General features: G+C 36.1%; 1 protein-coding gene across 2 annotated transcripts in view; it reads left to right on the plus strand.

Annotated features, from left to right (window-relative positions):
• LOC133181568 (S phase cyclin A-associated protein in the endoplasmic reticulum-like) overlaps nt 1-21166 on the plus strand; it is a 39404-nt gene that overhangs the window by 4946 nt on the left and 13292 nt on the right. Inside the window, exons 3-24 of one of the 2 annotated variants that reach the window (XM_061316071.1) lie at nt 682-920; nt 2092-2195; nt 2514-2645; nt 2930-3150; nt 3307-3911; nt 4351-4527; nt 4904-4973; nt 5249-5375; nt 5823-5934; nt 7302-7442; nt 9142-9243; nt 9565-9761; nt 11196-11277; nt 11652-11810; nt 12308-12409; nt 13844-13974; nt 14147-14212; nt 14692-14818; nt 15369-15481; nt 15860-15983; nt 16244-16503; nt 17770-17916. In XM_061316071.1, the coding sequence (XP_061172055.1) occupies nt 682-920; nt 2092-2195; nt 2514-2645; nt 2930-3150; nt 3307-3911; nt 4351-4527; nt 4904-4973; nt 5249-5375; nt 5823-5934; nt 7302-7442; nt 9142-9243; nt 9565-9761; nt 11196-11277; nt 11652-11810; nt 12308-12409; nt 13844-13974; nt 14147-14212; nt 14692-14818; nt 15369-15481; nt 15860-15983; nt 16244-16503; nt 17770-17916 (3538 nt within the window). The remainder of the gene's footprint in view (nt 1-681; nt 921-2091; nt 2196-2513; nt 2646-2929; nt 3151-3306; nt 3912-4350; nt 4528-4903; nt 4974-5248; nt 5376-5822; nt 5935-7301; nt 7443-9141; nt 9244-9564; nt 9762-11195; nt 11278-11651; nt 11811-12307; nt 12410-13843; nt 13975-14146; nt 14213-14691; nt 14819-15368; nt 15482-15859; nt 15984-16243; nt 16504-17769; nt 17917-21166) is intronic. The other variant, XM_061316072.1, reaches the window with a different exon arrangement.

Consider the following 21166-nt stretch of genomic DNA (forward strand, 5'->3'; position numbering starts at 1 on the left):
GGAATATTGATTTTATTATTATCAATACACACCGATATGCTACAGAACAGCAGTAGAAATAATGACAGTTTATAGTGCATTATAGAGCAGGGTTTTCTAAGCAATCACTGACTTACGATTTGTCCTGCAACTGGAAGATGCACCCACTTGTAATTGTTTAATGTGTGTGAGTTTCTTGTGTTGGATTTCTTGGTTTAATGGCTGAGTCTCTGTTGACTGTCTGGAGAGTTTAGCATGAGTCATGAGGCTCTCAAGATCTCAATTTTCAGGTAAGCTCAGAAATTCCCTCAATATCAAATGAAAAAAAGTAGAGATTGTTTATTGATTTCTGTGTATTTGAGTGAAATGCACCACTTAAAAATGTATTAGAATTCACAGTAATCAACTAATTGTGGAGTGAGTTGTAGTCATTGTATAGTCAGTTAATTGAAGAGTTTTACAGACAACTTTGAAACATGTCTGGACAGTTATATAGACAAGTAAGTGTATAGACAGTTATACAGACAAGTTGGTGAATAGACAGTTATACAGACAAGTTGGTGTATAGACATTTATACAGATGAGTTATGCATTTTAGAAACAGTTTATGGCATTAACTGTAAGTTAATAGCATTCCATAGATTTGGTGATCTAAGCAGTCTTTTGTGTACAATTATATAGATGCTAAATCTCTTCTTTTAGAGTCGTCCTACAAGAAACCATTAAAGGATCAAACACAACAGAAGAATAAATCCCGATCTGTATCAGAGTCTGACACCAAAAGTCTCCAGGATCTGACCAAATCTCCAAAATCTGATTCCGGTACCAGGAAATCGGACCGGCGGGCTCGGTACTGGAAGTTCCTGTTTGACAATCTACAGAGAGCTGTGGATGCTATTTACGACACATGTGAGACAGATGAAAGTGTCTTAGAATGCAAGGTAAAGAAGGGCTTTGTGCTTGATGCTGCATTTAAGATTTGAATTCATCTATATAACAGTTTACTTATTTCCCTTTTGACACCTAATCTTGTAAGTTCCAATTCGCAAAATATTTAGAATGTTTTCAGTGTGTATATAATGACCATTATACATATAAATTATTCATTGCCTCTGGATTTTACCTATTTATTGAGTGTGTATATTAAGAAAACCTTAAGTTATTTATCCATGCACAGAATCAGCTCAGAAGTGAATCTTTGACAAGATTTTTTAAAGTTATGCAAATCTCAGTTTAATGGTTGTGAAACTGATTGGAGGCACTCTTGAGACAACAGTATAATTAAATAAAGAGATTTAATAAAACATAGCCAATAAAGAAAGGTAGGCTTATGGGTTATACACTGCAAACATATAACTCCACAAACTAATGACAACATCCATTCTGACACAGTATCTTGATGAGGTGTAATGAGGAAAATTATTGCATTATGTTGTGAACATTAGCAGGAATATTGTCTTTGGATTACTTTTCCCAGGAATAGATATTGTCTATCGATGAATTATGTATGATAGTTTTATTTGCTTGAGGTTCAATACCAGACAGAAGAGAAAATGAATGTTTCTATGAAACACTAGATTGAAACATCTGGTGTATATCCCCCCCAACCCCCCAAAAATATTATCTTTTTTTATTATTATTATAGCATTACACTTGAAACGATTAAATTTTGGTACAGTGTTACAAAGGAATTGCTTTGATCATGTTACATTGTGTTACACAAAATCATTTAATGCTGTATAACATTGTTACAAAGGAAGTGATTTGATAATGTTACATTGCTGTACAGAAAGTTATTTGATTTTTTTATATTGTTACACAATAAATGATTTAAATTAGTTACATTTATATGCAGGAAGTGATTTAACTTTGTTACATTCTTTCACGGAAGTGATTTAGTTTTGTTACATTGTTACACAGGAAGTATTGTAATTTTGTTACATTGTTACACAGGAAGTATTGTAATTTTGTTACATTGTTACATAGGAAGTGATGTAATTTTGTTAAATTGTCACAGGAAGTGATGTAATTTTGTTAAATTGTCACAGGAAGTGATGTAATTTTGTTAAATTGTCACAGGAAGTGATGTAATTTTGTTACATTGTTCTGTAGGAAGTGATCATGATGTTGGACAACAGTACTCGTGATTTTAAGTCATTGATTGAGAGACTCCACACAATGAAGGCTTATGAGGATGCCACGAAGGAGGGGGACCGGTAAGTGGTGCCACCTATAATAAGATCTGATGTGTGGGCCTTATTCTCTAGTTTCTCTTTGATATTTGATAGTTAAAAATCCAGTGCTCTGTCATTTATAATGCAGATAAAATAAAGAGCACAGGTAAACAAAGAAAATGTAATCTTTTTTTCTATTACTCAAGATTATAGTCAAGTAAGCTTGATATTTATTAAAATAGTGTATGAGTTTATTTTTATTCTGTTTCTTTGAAATGTATTTATTTTAAATAAGAGAGAATCCTCCATTTTCCTACACAGCTTTCCTTGTAATCATTATCTTTAATTGATTGTTAACAGGCCAACATCAATAGCTTGGGAGGTGAGGAAGATGTCTCCGGGGAAGGCCAATAGCCAGGGACAGGTCCCGGTCAATACTCCCACTAGCCCCGCCCAGAGGGTATTACAGTTTACAGACCACAACAGAACAGAGTAAGATTTACAACCAGACCTGATCTTAGAGTCAGTATATTTAGAGTGCAGTTTTTGTTAAACTATTATAAAAATCATAAATTGGAAGAAAGTTTTGTTCAAAAGGGTGGTTGGTGCATCACACCTAAGATTTACAGGAATAGGTTTATAAATATACTGTGTTTATGCTGTCTGGTTTGAGAAATTGACATCCCCAGGTAATGCTAATTCAAGATCTTATTTATGCTTTGGATGAAAAATCGTAGAGAAGTTCATGCTCCATAAAGTTAACTTTCATTTTCCAGAACAGAAAGTGATGGGAACAGCTGGGCCGATAAAGTGAGGGGTAAATCCAACACTCCCACCTCCTCTCTCATAGACGGGGTCAAGACCCCTACTCCAGCCTCCCCACAAATACAAGGTAGCACATCCCCCATATCCCCGGGGCCAGTATTACCTTCACCACCCCCAAAACAGAATGGACACACAGATGATGTGGATACAGATGGAAGCACAACTATAGAAGGTTGATAGTTCATGATTTCTATTATAATTCTTGATTTCTTCTAAAATAAAAGGTTTTGCAGCCTAAAAGTGACTTTTAAGTGAATGCAGTGAATTTATGAATAACAACAAGGGATATGTTGTAATGAAAATTATTGTAACATGATCTTTGTTTCAGATGACAATGAGGGCTGGGAAACTGTCCACAGACCACCAAAAGGTCGTGCCAGAAATTCTCCCTCTCAGCGGTCCCTAGAGAATCTGACAGGGGTTGGAAAATCACCGGCCAAACTCCAGCGAACATACTCAGACCCACACACGGCAGGGCAGAGGAGACCGCCCTGGAATCATGGGGGAGGAAAGGGCAGAACTCCACCTCAAAAAACTGTGTTCAGGACTTCTCTGGGAGAGAGACGGGACAGTGAAAAAGAGAACCGCCCCCAGACTCTGTCACTCTCTAAGTCAAGGCTTGATTCCAACAAAAGTGGGTCCACGGGGTCACTGAGTAAACCAACAAAATCCTACAGCAACTCTGTCAAACAGAGTAGTTTGTCCCCACCTACTGTCCAGTCCTACAGCAGCTCTGTCAAAGAGGACAGTAGATCTCTGCCTTCTGTCCTAACAAAGGAGGAGAGAACAGAGGAAAAGCTCCAACCAGAGATATTACCCACAGAGGTCAAAGAGGAAGGGCTGGTAAATAAAATTCTCGAAGAGGTCAAGGCCGTCTCTCCGGTGATGGAGGAATCTGCTACAGAGGATGAAGAGGCTCTGGTCATAGACAAGGTGGGATTTGTTTCAGAAGTGAGGAAACTTGGTTAATGTTGAATTAATGATTGACTTTAATATATTATTGTTGCTTGTTTGTCGGCTTGATTAACGTCCCTTTGAGAAATTTTCACTCATATTGAGACATCACCACTTGCCGGTGAAGGGCCTGCAAATTTAGACCTGTACTTGACACTTAAGGTCTTTGAGCAGTGAGGGATCTTCTTTGTATCAGCATCTACTTTGACACAGAATCTCAGTTTATATGGTCTCATCCAAAGGACTGGTCTCCATGTCACACAGTGGATTCAAACCTGCGACATAAAAATCAACTCCCTTGCGACTCTAGAGCAATCGCTCTAACCACTGTGCCATGTGGGCAACTGAATATATTATTGTAAAATGTGTAGATAATTGTAATGATTGGCAGCTATAGTCTATACGTGATTATTTATAGGCCCTGGCCTCGGCAATGGATGAAGAAGAAGCTCTGACCAATCAGCTAGAGGAGGAGCAGCAGCAGGCATTACAGACGGCCATCGAAGAAGAGGAGGTCTGGCTCAAAGAACTCGCTCGCGAGGAAAACACTGTCATCGAAGTAGAGACCGAGACAGAAACAGAGAATGAGCTCGGGGTGAGGCTTGATTACAGTCTTCTCTACAGTAGTCAGGTGGAATTAAGAATGTGGCCAGTTGTTGTCAATTTGCTTGGCTTTGTTTACAGTCAATTGATTATTACAGTTGAACTTCGGTATCTCGAACACTGATATCTCAAATACCATGGATATGTTGAAGTGATTTGGAAGTCCCAACTACTTATTCTATAAGTATTTTACCCTCGATATCTCGAATCCTCGGATATCTCGAAGTTTTTTCTTGGTCCCATTGAATTTGAGATAACAAGGTTTGACTACTTCATTTGACTGTATAAATTTTCAGTACAATGTACATGTAATTTAAAAAAAGCAAGATGACAAGTTGTTTATGAAATAAAAATTTATTTTGTTGTAGAACACAATGAGCTCCTTAGAATCATCTCAGAAGTCACTAGATTGGGACACAATATGTGCACAGTATGAAGGTACTGTAAACATACACATAGTACATGTAATTTATGAATGAAAATTAATCTGAAAAACCAAAAATAGTTATAAACTTCATTAAATAGAAGTTTAAGCTTCATAATCCATGGATTTAGATTTTTAAAAATTGATTGAATCATATGTTCATGTCAAGGTGTCTTTAGTAAGCCCAATCAGTTTCTCACTTCAATCTGTACCGATAAAGAATTTTGTAAGAATTTTAGTGTGTTAGTTTTGTATCTTTGCTCATTCTGGACTTACTTTTGCTCACTAGCCAAGTCCGAGAGTGAGAGGAACAAATCGTGGGGAGAGATGGTAGAGGAGGAGGATGAACAGGAAGCCAGGACTCCAGGACACGCCGTCCACATGCATGAAAAACTGTCCTCCCCCTCCCGCAAAAGGTGACAAGTTTGGATCTGGACAAAAAATACACTTGTAGTTGCTGTATTTATTTAGGAAGATGCATATTTTGGTTTTTACACACTAAGTTCTCCTGAGCACTAATTCAAGATCGCTTCCAAATATAAATATGCTAGGTACACTAATTATGATATGTACACATTCCTATTGCTTTTCCTGTCTAAAGAATTATGATTTTTTACTGTGTCCTAATAATGAATTGGCCAAGTTATATGCTTTAAAATTACAGTGTACTTTATCTCCCAGAAAAAGTGCTTACATTATTTCAGTTTATATGTATGTGGAAAATGTAAGGTATTGCACTTTGTTTGTATTTTGATTTTAGCCTTTTGTAAACTTTTCACAAGCAGACTGTGTCATTTAGTAGGAATCAGATCTGAGATGATTGTGTCAGTCAGTAGAAATAGATTTGCTTCTCCTTTTGACAGGTCCCCCACAGAATCTAGAAAGCGACATGAACAAAAACAGGCCAAGGCCCGGGAACTCCGAGAAAAACTCATGCAGGAAAAAGCTGAGAGACTCAAGGACATCTCCAAAAAGGTACTCAGTTTAGAAAAAGGTGCTTGTTTTTTGGTGATTTTATATTTTGTCAATGATTTCTGTTAGACAGAATGTAGTATTATGAATTAAAAGCTGGGAGTGAGGGCTGTGATGAAAAGACTAGACACATGTATTATGAGAGCCAAATTTGTTCCTTCATCTTGTTTTACATGTACATGAAAATTGGCACACAGCTAATTTTGCAATAGTATGTAATTATGCAGCTAAAATGATGCCTGCATCAAAACCATGGTTAACTTGGAATGAAAGCATAAATGAGTAACAAGAAACTGCTAGCATAAAACAACTTTTGGAATTTTCATAAAATTTCCCATTTAACATTGGCAAACACAAATGACTCCTTTAATTTTATGTGGATGTATGCATGAGTATGCATAAAATAGTAAATTCAGCAGATACTATAACATATTACAGCTGTTTATTTAGCTATGTATTCTATTTAGTGCCTTTGGCAGAAAGCAGCTTCCGCTAAATCAAGTACTTTACTAGCACATTCAAACATGAAAACCTGCGCTACATTTTTGTAAAATCTGTTTCCGCCAAATACTGTACATGCTAAATATAATACATTCACAATATGGTAGCTTGTGTTTGGTATTTTCTAAGATGAATTTCAAAATTGTAAAAAAAAAATTTATGATATGGACATTGGGATATTTAGCATTTCTGTGACCTTTGTGTATGCTATCACTTCAAATCAAAATTCATTTTCATACTGTAGATCACCAAATTTTCGCAACACCTTATTTTTTTGAGATGGTCATTTGGTATTTACAAGCGAGACATTATTTTCATTAATTCTGGTTATTATTCTGTATAATCTTCAGTAATACAAGTGTATGTGAGGATAAAATTCGCAAGCAGGAAGACTGGTCTAATTACATGGAAATAAAGTTCTCGGGAATAAAAGTGATTTACAGTATCTACATAATCTTGGGTGTTCAGTTATTAGCTACATATGTTTTATTGTCTTGAGACTTACTCAAGCAAGGTCCAGAAAAATTTCATATTTATCATTGTGGCTGAATTCTGCAATGGCTGCTGAATTCTGCAAATGTGCAGTTGTCAAATTCAGCAAGATGTCAGTAAGTATTGGCATTGAAGGGAAAATAGAAGCATATTTCTAAGACTGCTTAAAACTTGAGACAATGAATGATATGAGCTTTTTAGCTGTCAGTTTGGGCAATCATTAAATTCTTCAAACTTGTGAAATTCAGGCCTCTCCTGATCTTTTAATGTATTATGTTTTGTTTATGTACCAGTTGAAAACGGTAAGAATTCTAAAAGATTTCTAGTCCTGTAGATCACATGTTTATAGGAGATAATATTGTCTGTATATTTTAAAGGTGGAGGAAGTGAGGGCATGGAAGGATGAATTGTTACAACAACGGAAGGGTACGATACAGAGGAAGATGGCAAAGGCTGAGGAGAGACGTCAATTACAAATCCGGATCAAGGCACAGAAAGCTCACGAAGAGGAGGCAAAGGTCAGGCTAAATGCCAGCATTAGTCCTTATTGATCCATTTCTGTTTTGTATGCTATTAATTTTGAAAGTATGTTCAGAACTATCACATGACAAAGGACTGTATTCTCTAATGACAAATATTTGCCCCCAAATTCAAACTTTAATTAATGGAGAATCTATAACTCTGTTCTAAATTATGTGGATATCAACAGACTTGAAAGCATTACCTATTTTCATCATCCCTGACGTCATATTAGATATGACCTCAAGAAGATGTCATAAATTCAAAATTACAATAATTCTGAGAGAAAAAGGTATATTTTACGTCAATATTATGATTAAAAGTCATGGAGTAAAGTTCTGCTCAAGCTCGATCTTTTGATATAATGTGTAGAATTATAATATCAATGAAATATGTGAATAATGTTCTGGGAAAGCTTGCGCTCAGTAAATTCTATACTGAAAATTGAACAAATTTTGTCCTCTGTCTTGAAAATAATGGAAAACCCAAATAGTTTGTGATGTCACAGAAAAAATAATTTCCGATAATGTACTTTAAAACTATCATTTTTGTCGATTAAGATTTTTCAGACAATATATACAGTTGTGTACATTTCTAAAGATTTTCAAAACTTCCCTTTTATGTGGGCAAAAATATGCTTTTACCGAATATAGTCCTTTGCCACGCATAGAAAAGAAATATTATCTAAGTACACAGTGTTTAGTATTTAATAACAGTTTTATTAGGTCACCTGACCCGAAGGCACTAGTGAGCTTTTTTGATCAAAATTGTCCATTGTCTGTCGGCATTGTTGTGTTGTCATAAACATTTTACATTTTTAGCATCTTATGCCCCCCCCCCCCCCCCCCAAGGAGGGTGGGGCCACTGTGGGCGATCTAAGTTTTTCATGGGAAAACATAGGAAAAATCTTCTTTTCAAGAACAGCAAAGCCATGATTGGCCATATTAATATGGAAACATCCTCAGGTAGTGAAGATTGAAGTTTGTTCAAATCATGACCCCTGGAGGTAGGATGGGGCAAAGACTGGGGGTCAAAGTTTTACATAGGAATATATAGGAAGAAATCTTTAAAAATCCTTTTCTGAGGAACAACAAAGCCATGATTAATCATATTTATATGGGAGCATCATGAGGGGATGTTGGTTCATGTTTATTCAGGTTCAAGTTTGTTCAAATCTTGAACCCAGGGGGAAGGTAGGGGCCACAATGTGGATCAGAGTTTTACATAGGAATATATAGGAAAAACTTTTCAAGAACAGCAAAGTCATGATCAGTCAGATTTGTTTGGAATTATCCTCAGGTAGTATAGATTTTAGTTTGTTCAAATCATGACTCCCTGGGGTAGAATGGGGCCACAATGTTGGATCAGTGTTTTACATAATAATATAGGGAAAAGAATCTGTTGATGAAGAACAGAATGACCCTAAGTTATTCAGGTGATCATTGTGGTCCATGGGCCTCTCGTTTGACAGATGGCAATTTTTTTTGGAAAGACACAACTTATTTGAATCAAGGATTATAAGACACAATGTTCTGTACTTGTTTAGGATTATATTTTTCTAATTTCTTATTCAATTTGACCTGGCTTAGAATGGCAAGCTTTACATGGCCTAGATATTTTGGTTTGCATGGCATTAAAATTTTCAGTTTATATTTGTCCTGGAAGGGGATAAGCTTATTTTCTTTGTACTTTTCTAAGGGCAAGGAAATAGAATTTATCAACACATTGGAGGCTCAGAACAAACGACATGAAATAATGTCCAAACATCAGGTGTCTGAGGCTCGACTACAAGACATACAGGTGGGTGTGTCAAGGAAATGGTCAGTAAATGGGTGTGTTGAAGAAAAACGTCTTCATTGTTCAATGAGGCTTAATGCTGCTTTATTAAATGCTTTTTTTCCCACTAGAACGAATTATCATAAATTTAAATCCTGAATATATGTCTTAATACTTCGGTTAGTTCATATGTGCATGATATATGAATGCTGCTTCAAAATTAAAAGAAAATGCATGGAAAGAGACCTTGTTTTTCTAGCCATTACTACGGTAATTACATTCTGTGTATATATTGTGTTAATATTAAGTTATGCTTAATTGACATGTGCACCTTTTATGTGATAGGACGAGAGACAGCGACGTCATGAGGAAAAGTTGGCAAAGGAAGCTGCTGTGGAGGAAAGGAGGAAAGCCTTGGAGGCAGAAAGACAGGCAAGGCTGAAGGAAATGGAGGAAAAGAGGAAACAAAGGTCTGCACGGGCAGAACAGCAACAACAGGAACGTGAAAAGGAAAGGCTGGAAAATATCAGGGCGAAGGAAAGGTCAGGGTTATCAAGTATGCTCTGTGTTAGGGGTGAGATTGGAAAGGTCAGGGTTATCAAGTATGCTCTGTGTTAGGGGTGAGATTGGAAAGGTCAGGGTTATCAAGCATGCTCTGTGTTAGGGGTGAGATTGGAAAGGTCAGAGTTATCAAGTATGCTTTGAGTTAGGGGTGAGATTGGAAAGGTCAGGGTTATCAAGTATGCTTTGAGTTAGGGGTGAGATTGGAAAGGTCAGGGTTATCAAGTATGCTCTGTGTTAGGGGTGAGATTGGAAAGGTCAGGGTTATCAAGTATGCTGTGTGTTAGGGGAGAGATTGGAAAGGTCAGGGTTATCAAGTATGCTCTGTGTTAGAGGTGAGATTGGAAAGGTCAGGGTTATCAAGTATGCTCTGTGTTAGAGGTGAGATTGGAAAGGTCAGGGTTATCAAGTATGCTCTGTGTTAGAGGTGAGATTAGAAAGGTCAGGGTTATCAAGTATGCTCTGTGTTAGGGATCAGATTGGAAAGGTCAGGGTTATCAAGTATGCTCTGTGCTAGGGATCAGATTGGAAAGGTCAGGGTTATCAAGTATGCTCTGTGTTAGGGGTGAGATTGGAAAGGTCAGGGTTATCAAGTATGCTGTGTATTAGGGGTGAGATTGGAAAGGTCAGGGTTATCAAGTATGCTCTGTGTTAGAGGTGAGATTGGAAAGGTCAGGGTTATCAAGTATGCTCTGTGTTAGGGGTGAGATTGGAAAGGTCAGGGTTATCAAATATGCTCTGTGTTAGGGGTGAGATTGGAAAGGTCAGGGTTATCAAGTATGCTGTGTGTTAGGGGTGAGATTGGAAAGGTCAGGGTTATCAAGTATGCTCTGTGTTAGAGGTGAGATTGGAAAGGTCAGGGTTATCTAGTATGCTTTGAGTTAGGGGTGAGATTGGAAAGGTCAGGGTTATCAAGTATGCTGTGTGTTAGGGGTGAGATTGGAAAGGTCAGGGTTATCAAGTATGCTCTGTGTTAGAGGTGAGATTGGAAAGGTCAGGGTTATCAAGTATGCTTTGAGTTAGGGGTGAGATTGGAAAGGTCAGGGTTATCAAGTATGCTCTGTGTTAGGGGTGAGATTGATCTTAATTTGAGGGAAGGCTAATCTCTGTAAGACTTGTTAAAAACTCTGGCCCCTCAGTGTAAGTGGAGAATGCTTTTCACTTGTTTAATATTTCAGTTTGGTTTGGAAGGATCTGATACATGTTTCATCAAAATTTTTGCATAGTTTGTGATCAGCTGTTCCGATCATATATTATTACTCTTAGTTATGTCAGATGAAATTATTTCATTCTTTACGTGAATTTTGTTTCTGATTGACACAAGTTGTTGATAAGGTTATCATGCTAGTTATAAATGGGGTAAATAGGAGATTCTGTAAGGACTTGTATAAAATAAAGCCCTTGTTTTGTAACAGAGAAAGAGAAGAAAGGTTGGCAGTACTTAATGCCCAGCATCAACAACATATCCAGGAATTACAGAAGAAAATCCAGCAAAAGGTAGGATATACAAGATTTACTGTACAATGCATCTTTAACTACAGGGAATGAAAATTACTTCATTGTAAGTGTGAATTCTTTATAAGCATGTTCACTGTAACCATGTTTTACTGTATACAAAATTACAAGAAATACATTACACATTACATACATGAAACATTCAATTGCCATTGTAACTAGTATTAGAAAAAAAAGTATGTTACATTGTTTCAGAATGCCTCTTCTATAATTACACTACTTATTATAAAGAAGAATTATGTGTAATTCTGTTTATATATTTTTTTACTTCAGTGGTTTACATTTTAAATAATTCAATAAATCTATTTGGATAAAGTTGATTACAATGATTCCATGATTTATTTTAACATTTACAGCAAGATGAGACAAGCCAGCGACACCAGGAGAATTTACAGCAGATTCGAGAGAAGGCGTTTGAGATGAGTATTCTGAAACATTCCACGGAGGAACATAATGAAGCCCCAAATGTTGTACCATACGACCACAAGAAACTCTGCACCATCTGTAATGTGCTGGTAAGATTAAAACATTCACTTTGTTTTGAAGGTCCACTGAAATTAAATTTTAACTATAATTGTACTACAAAATATTTTGGGAAATGTACAGTTTTTAAACGTTTTTATAAAATTCCTTCCAGTAATTTTTAGTAAACACTTGTACTACTTCATTGTTTTGTACTCAAGGGATTTTTGTTGATGGGGGGGAGGGGGGGGGGGAGGATGAATAATAATAAGAAACCAGTGTTGATTAATTCCTTGCATACAAGTCAAAGATTTAAACTGGGGTCACTGTCTGTTTGTTTGTCTGGTGGTACTCTTACTTCTCGAAAGTCTCCACTGAGTCACATTAGTTCTCTGTTTTTGTACAAAGTATACCTGTTGAGTCACACTTATTCTATATTCTTGTACAGATAATTCTCTTTGTTTTTGTACAGATACCTACGGAGTCACATTGAATCTTTGTTTATGTACCGATACCTACTGAGTCACATTGAATCTTTGTTTTTGTACAGATAACATCCGAGGTATACTTGTTGAGTCATCTGAGGGGAAAGAAACATCAGCAGGCATTACAGGATAACAACTCAGGGACGGCCATGTCCAAACAGGAAATAGTAAGTCTATCCAATAAATAAACTCAGGGACAGCCATGTCCAAACAGGAAATAGTAAGTCTATCCAATAAATAAACTCAGGGACGGTCATGTCCAAACAGGAAATAGTAAGTCTATCCAATAAATAAACTCAGGGATGGCCATGTCCAAACAGGAAATAGTAAGTCTACCCAATAAATAAACTCAGGGACAGCCATATTGTCCAGTTAAAATATTTTTTAAGATGCACTGAATTAAATACTTAAGAACACAGCTCTTATTCTCAATCTCTGCTCACTACAATAAAATTGTAAAACAAAAACCACCCTGTTTGTCAAACATTTTGGGTAGAGACAGGTTTGTTAATGCATGCCATTGCAATCAAATTTAATATTGATCCATGTTCAACAGACATCTTTATTTACAATCCATAAATGTTTGAAGTAGAGGAGTAAAATTGTTTTATAACTGTACCAACAAAAAGTTTAAGAATGAGGTTTTAAGGGGATGAAGGACACATGGTCACATGACTCTATTTAACTACGTCATAGTCTCCGTTTATATAAGCGCAAAACGTGTAAAGCATCAGTTTTTGTATAATTTTTGACAATTTCTTAACTTTAATTACCATCTTATATAAAAAAAAATAAAAAAGTTTTAACATTCTTGTAAACATTAACAAATTATGAAAAAGATTGATCCACTCCTCTGTTCCCTAAACTGCGCGTCCAACAAGTCGGTGACGTCATACATGATTTGTTAGTACAGCAAGATCATACTCGGTGAACACAGGGGCGGTATTATTACATAAAAACAGGTCATAATCAGTATATGATGAAATATTTTGAGAAACGGGGAACACAAAAATTATTTTTGCATGGCTGATGACGGAAATCTTATGTAGGTATATCTTATTTCGTTTATTTAGCTTACGTGTGACGTCATAGTTGGTTTTTTGTAAATTACGTTTTTTATTGTTTACGTTGTCTTAAAAAGTGCGTTATTTTCCCTATCCAGATGCAGTGTGATAGACAAAACTTGCTTTTTCGAATTTTAAATCCTAGTTATACTCTGAAATATTTTAAAAGATACATGTCCACTTCGATATTTTTTATGTATGCTTAAAAAATCCCATTATGGACAGAGTAATGCGCCTGGAAACATGGAGAATTAAAACTCCACTTAGATATTGTAGGGCAGAGTATTTGTCAATCAATATCTCCAAAATAAGGTAAGAAATCTAATGATTTAACTGCTTTAAGATATGTGGGACATGCTTAATTAGAAATATACAAAATATGAAAAAAATTGAATGACAAGTATTTTTTCAGCTCAAGGTCCTTCTCCTCCTTAAGCTAAAGCTTTCTGGTTGTAAGGACATCGTTATAAATTATACAATTTTATATTGATATATTTGTTAGTCTTGTACTGACAGAGGATCTGGGTTTTTTTTCAGGAGAACTTTAATCTTAAGCACATTGTGAATGCCCCTACCAACAGCACCCACCCCAAGATAGTGTCTGAGAAAGAACGACTTAAGTCCATGAAGAAGAGGTCAAAGAAACTCAGGCAGAGAATGACCACTAGGTAGGAAACTGTAGCAAGAATACCCCCCTCCCCCCAAATAGAAAATGAGGAGGGGGAATTTATGAATGTATTATTTATTTTTTAAAACTGTCATTTAGCACGTAATTTTACTTCAAAGAAGGGAAGATACAAAGTGACAGATTATACTGAGGTTTCCTACTTTACTTTTCAGAGGACATGAGTATGAGAATTCCTTATCACAGAAACAACAGCAAGTTGAGTCTGAACACAAAGCAAAGTGAGTTATATTATAGTCTGAACACAAAACAAAGTGAGTTATATTATAGTCTGAACACAAAACAAAGTGAGTTATATTATAGTCTGAACACAAAGCAAAGTGAGTTATATTATAGTCTGAACACAAAACAAAGTGAGTTATATTATAGTCTGAACACAAAGCAAAGTGAGTTATATTATAGTCTGAACACAAAGCAAAGTGAGTTATATTATAGTCTGAACACAAAACAAAGTGAGTTATATTATAGTCTGAACACAAAACAAAGTGAGTTATATTATAGTCTGAACACAAAGCAAAGTGAGTTATATTATAGTCTGAACACAAAGCGAAGTGAGTTATATGAATTATAGTATTACAGAAATAATAAATGTAAATGACGAAACAAGCAACTTCAGCTGAGATTTTACAGTGATAAAATTTGTATGATTTTCAGATTTTGATCTTGGTGAAATTTGAATTTGAGTTGGGTTTATTTATAGAATACATAAAATAGTGCGAGACATCAACAAATATCTACAGACTCAAGACTCAGGCCCTTGGCCTCAGAACAAAGTGTCTGCTCTGGACAGGGCATTAGGGGAAGTCAGTAGGATTCTAGACAAAAAGGTATGCTCTTGTAACACTGTTTTTATGTTGGACTGTATTCAGTCTCTTTTAAATGCCTATTTAACTGCATATCTTTTCATCTATTCAGAAGAATTTCCATCATAAAGTTCTGTACTACAATTTTTTACACCCCACTATGAATATGGCCAGGGCATATAGTGTTTGTCATGCCTGTCTTCCATCCTTCTGTCCCTCTGTCCTTCCATCCTTCTGTCCATCTGTCACACTTTGCATTTAGCTCAGTTTCAAAAAAACTATTCACAATATTTTTATCAAACTTCATATGCTGATACATATTGGTGAGAGCTATTCAATTTCATCAACATCCTTTTCTATTCAAGGTATTTACATCAAACTTCATACAATAATACAGATTTTCATATTGCATTACTAATGAACCCTGGGTTGGGCATTCATATCCTATGGACATATTTCAGTGTTGTTGCTGATAAATTTACTGTAAGAATATTTATTTTATTTCTCAGTTTTATGTAATTGTGTCATGTTCCTATGTGAGATGTTGTGAACTGTTAATATTTTTTATCTACAGAGTGGACAGGATCAGAATGCCCTAAGGGTGCTGGGTGGGCTGAACAGCCTCTGCCGACTCCTCCATGTCTTAGACAATGCCACTCCAGAATTACCACCAGTTATCCCACCAAAGTAAGTTACCTTAGAAAGTAGGTCAGCTCCCACCATTCCCCACCAAATTAAGTTACCTTAGAAAGTAGGTCAGCTCCCATCATTCCCCACCAAAGTAATTTACCTTAGAAAGTAGGTCAGCTCCCATCATTCCCCACCAAATTAAGTTACCTTAGAAAGTAGGTCAGCTCCCATCATTCCCCACCAAAGTAAGTTACCTTAGAAAGTAGGTCAGCTCCCATCATTCCCCACCAAAGTAAGTTCCCTTAGAGAGTGGGTCAATGATCTAATGTAGGTCAGAGGTCAAGGACTAAACCTTTGCTTATGTAGGTCATTTTCTGATAGTGTACATGTGTATCATAGTTTATTTCTTGTTAAAGTCTTTGTTTCTACTTACAGGACCTTGACATTGACGTGTAATGTGTTCCGACAGGCATGTAAAAATAATTACGACAACTGTCACTACATGCTGTTCAGTAACAAGATTGGAATTATAGCGGATCTGCTTGTCCAGAGACTGATGGTAAGGAGTGCATATTGTACTCTTTGTTTTTGTTCAAATGAGGTGACAGTCATTGTGTCATGAAAGTTTTTTTTCCTAAGATAGGATTTTAAAAAAAATGATATGCCTGTTTGAGTATGGAAGAAACAATGTTTTAAAATGTTGTAAAAATTTGATGCAAGAAATTTTTATTTTGTTATCATAAAGATTTCAGGAAAACTGAAAAGTTAAACATTAATAATGGAGGTGACAATACTAAATAAATGTTTCTTTCTTTTCAGCTCCTCCTACCAGACAACTCACCTCGTCCTGGGTCTGGTCAGTCTACAGGAAGCTCTCAGTCCTCAGGCACACCCTCTGGTACGGCCCTGGGAAATAAACTCCCGTATGACTCACTCGTGCTCAGTCTGATGCAGCTAATGTCTACTGTGTTGTCCTGTCTAGCTAAAAATAACCCTGCGTCTAACGTCAGCGAGGCTTCGGCAGAGAGAATGAGTGGGACAGTGGACACTGTGTCCAGCAGAGCAAACGACCTCATCAGGTGATTCTTATGTATATTATTGTATTTATATGTGTATTATGTGAAAAATTATTTGATGCATTGAGGAAGAATGACACAAACAAACTGATCCACTTTGATAACAAATATTTAAAATCAATTTTTTTTATTTGAATAAGATGAAGATGATTATTATGATCAGACCTTCTTAAATCATACATGTATGTGTGTATTTTGAAGCTTGTTAGCTCAGCTGAGCTGAAAACTTAAGTGAGATTTTCTGATCACCCATTGTCCGGCATGCGTCTGAAAAATCTTCACATGTTCAACTTCTTCTCAAGAACCATTGGGCCAATTTTAACCAAAGTTGTTACAAAGCATCCCTGGAAAAGGGGGATTCTAAATTATTAAAATGAAGGGCCAAGTCTCTCCCAAGGGGAGTTAATCAAGAAAAGGCAAAAATAGGGTGGGGTCTTTAAAAAAATCTTCTTCTCAAGAGCCACTGGGTCAGAAAAGGTGAAACTTAGGTGGAAGCTTCTTAAGGTAGTGTACATTCTAAATTGTTCAAATCATGGCCTCCAGGGGTAGGGTGGAGCCACAATAGGGGATCAAAGTTTTACATTAATGTGAAATACATAGGAAAAATCTTCATCTCAACAAAAGCTGAAACTTATGTGACAGCTAACTGAGTAAGTGTAGATTGTAAATTACACCGATTATGGTCCCTGGGGGTAGGATGGGGCCACAATAAGAATTGTATAGGGAAAAATCTTTTAACCCTCTTCTCAAGAACAGCAAAGCCATGATGAATTATATGAATGTGGAAGCCTCCTCTGGTAGTTTAGATGATTAATTTTTTTTTTCAAATTTCTGCCTCTGTGTAAAGGGTGGGCGACAAAAGGCAATCAAAATTTTACACAGGAGTACATGTATATTGGGGAAATAGTCTGATGCAGTTGATTTCTAGCTGTTAATATTTCCCATATTGCATATTCATTTCTAGCTGTTAATATTTCCCATGTCACTAGTGACTATGAAATTGAAGTAGGCTTAGAGAACAGTTCTAAAAAATCCTTACCTACTTACACTTTTTTTAAAGCATATTACAGGAAACAGTTTTAATTTATTTTATTGACCTTATTTTATTTTTCAGTTTTTCTATCACAGTGACTGTAGCTTGCAAAAATTGTTCATTTTGTATATACATGTGAATCACCAATTTTGTTTTTCCTCCATAATAAGAGTTATCTCTCTTTTCCTGCATTTATTTGTCTGCATCATAAAAATTGATTTTATTTTCCTTCACAGTTACATTGTCAGTGTGGGAATCGTAGACAAGCTGACTCAGTATTTTCGTAAAGTCCAGGGTCCAATCGATGATGATAAAGATGGCGCCGAGTTTCTACAGCATAGTCTCGGGCTTCTGGTGGCTATGACCAAAGTCATGTCAAAACGGTATGTCTCCATACACTGAAGAAAATACAAACTTATGAAACAATACAGACCTTCCTTAAGTTCTTGATTAAAAAATTAAGTTCAATCTAAACTTTAAATTAAGAAACTAAAACTATAGTTGTAGTAAGAAAGTTTAACAGAGATACTAAAATATGACACAGATAAATATTCAGAATATTATATTACAAATTTCTTGGGTGAATCATGTTTAACTTCACTATGATTCTTTTGCTGTTATCTCAATTTACAGTTTTTATGTGGACTCACAGGAAGTGAATATGTCTGTTTCACTCCTGAGAAAATAGCACATGCATTTTCATGTATATCAAAGCAGAATTTCCTCTTAATCATTATATGCATCATGTTTGATTTTAAGGTGTTGAGAAAGGCAATTTAAGTGTGATTGTATTGTGCATTTTTTTGGAGGGGAGGGGGTATTTTCTGGAAAGTAAAACACCCATTTCTGTGTATTTCTGCTGCTATTTTCCTTGTTTTGTTCTTGGAACTTGATTTGGAAAGTCGTGTTTGGTTTTGACAAGGAGGCAGAGCTTTGTACTATAACAGAATGTCCAGAAAGTCGTGTTTGGTTTTGACAAGGAGGCAGAGATTTGTACTATAACAGAATGTCCAGAGAGTCATGTTTGGTTTTGATAAGGAGGCAGAGATTTGTACTATAACAGAATGTCCAGAGAGTCGTGTTTGGTTTTGATAAGGAGGCAGAGATTTGTACTATAACAGAATGTCCAGAGAGTCATGTTTGGTTTTGACAAGGAGGCAGAGATTTGTACTATAACAGAATGTCCAGAGAGTCGTGTTTGGTTTTGATAAGGAGGCAGAGATTTGTACTATAACAGAATGTCCAGAGAGTCGTGTTTGGTTTTGATAAGGAGGCAGAGATTTGTACTATAACAGAATGTCCAGAGAGTCGTGTTTGGTTTTGACAGGGAGGCAGAGATTTGTACTATAACAGAATGTCCAGAAAGTCGTGTTTGGTTTTGACAAGGAGGCAGAGATTTGTACTATAACAGAATGTCCAGAGAGTCATGTTTGGTTTTGATAAGGAGGCAGAGATTTGTACTATAACAGAATGTCCAGAGAGTCGTGTTTGGTTTTGATAAGGAGGCAGAGATTTGTACTATAACAGAATGTCCAGAGAGTCATGTTTGGTTTTGATAAGGAGGCAGAGATTTGTACTATAACAGAATGTCCAGAGAGTCATGTTTGGTTTTGATAAGGAGGCAGAGATTTGTACTATAACAGAATGTCCAGAGAGTCGTGTTTGGTTTTGACAGGGAGGCAGAGCTTTGTACTATAACAGAATGTCCAGAGAGTCGTGTTTGGTTTTGACAGGGAGGCAGAGCTTTGTACTATAACAGAATGTCCAGAGAGTCGTGTTTGGTTTTGACAAGGAGGCAGAGATTTGTACTATAACAGAATGTCCAGAAAGTTGTGTCTGTGCAGGTATCATTCAATCATGTATGGGGATGCATGGTTACAGCTGAATATGAAATGCATGGTTACCGCCGAATCCAAGGACATTTGATGTGCTGTTGCAGGTGTATAGACTTAATGACAAATAATTGATAACATGCTCTGATGACTTCAATACAAAATGAACCAGCTATATGCCATTTGTCAATATTAAATCAAATCATATCTAAATTTAAATGTTTAATTTAAATAAAAGTATCCAATAAGTTTACAAAACTGAGATTAATCCTATGATCTGACCTTCCTTTCACCTCTGTATTTTAAAGGCCATCTTTAAAATCACATATTAAGCATGAAATGTAAAAAAAAAAAAAAAAAAACTAATCAGATTAGAGGATAATACCGATTTAGGACTCTGTTTGATATCTGTACTTGTTATATACTTTTTTTTTTCAAAGTTCAATCTCCAGCATCAGCAATGAGCTGAAATTAATGAGAGAAATATTAATGCATTTTATGAGGACATCAATTTCTTAAATGGTGATAGTCTAACTACAAATAAAAAAATTGAACTTGTAGGTTGTACTGATAGAAATCAGAATGTAATGTGGAGTCAAATAAAATGTGTCTTTCCTGGATTGTAATCAGTAAATATATATCTGTATCATCCAGTATAAGGGTACCACTGACTGTGTGATACCGTAATGATCAGATACAAGGCACAATTCTCAGTGACTCTACACAGTCTGTTTCCTAACTAGATTTTCACTCTTAGTAGGCATTGTCTTGTACTGGTTTTGGTTGATTTTACCTTACACAAACTCAGTTGGCACTGTCATGTGCTAGTTTTGGTTGAGTTTATACTTTACACAAACTCAGTGGGCACTGTCTTGTGCTGGTATTTGTTGATTTTATACCTTACACAAACTCAGTGGGCACTGTCATGAGCTGGTATTTGTTGATTTTATACCTTACACAAACTCAGTGGGCATTGTCTTGTGCTGGTTGTGGTTGAGTTTATATCTACACAGTCTCAGTGGGCATTGTCTTGTGCTGGCTGTGGTTGAGTTTACATCTACACAGTCTCAGAGGGCATTATCATGTGCTGGTTGTGGTTGATTTTACCTTACACAAACTCAGAGGGCACTGTCTTGTGCTGGTTTTGGGTGATTTTATACCTTACACAAACTCAGAGGGCACTGTCTTGTGCTGGTTTTGGGTGATTTTATACCTTACACAAACTCAGTGGGCACTGTCTTGTGCTGGTTTTGGGTGATTTTATACCTTACACAAACTCAGAGGGCACTGTCTTGTGCTGGTTTTGGGTGATTTTATAGCTTACACAAACTCAGTGGGCACTGTCTTATGCTGGTTTGGGTTGATTTTATACCTTACACAAACAATACTTTGTAGAGATATATGTATAGGAGTCACCTTGACAGTATGTAATGATGCAATCATTTCCAGGCTATAACTAGTCTACTTTTTTAGAGAATTATCACTATAATTCCTGCACAATGCTTTGTTTTATAAGCAGGTGTCTTGAGAATTATTGTTTAGTTAAATGTCAAAAAATATACAAAGTATTTATTTTTATTTATTTTAATTATCTTTAATAAACTGAATGTTATGTACTGGAGCATAATTATGATTTTCTTAGTAAATGATAAAATAAGATATTACAGATGTCAATTAAAATCTGCAACAAGCATACATGTCCTAGGTGAAATCCGTGTTAATTAATAGAAGTCCAGTCTCTCCTTTGGGACTGCTTTTATCCCAGTCAGATTGTCAGCTTGTCACCACTTTTACCCTGGTC

Source organism: Saccostrea echinata, unplaced genomic scaffold (assembly GCF_033153115.1).
Source record: "Saccostrea echinata isolate AGI-Se365-2 ecotype Australia unplaced genomic scaffold, CSIRO_AGI_Sech_v1 ptg000009l, whole genome shotgun sequence".
NCBI classification, from domain to species: Eukaryota; Metazoa; Mollusca; class Bivalvia; order Ostreida; family Ostreidae; genus Saccostrea; species Saccostrea echinata.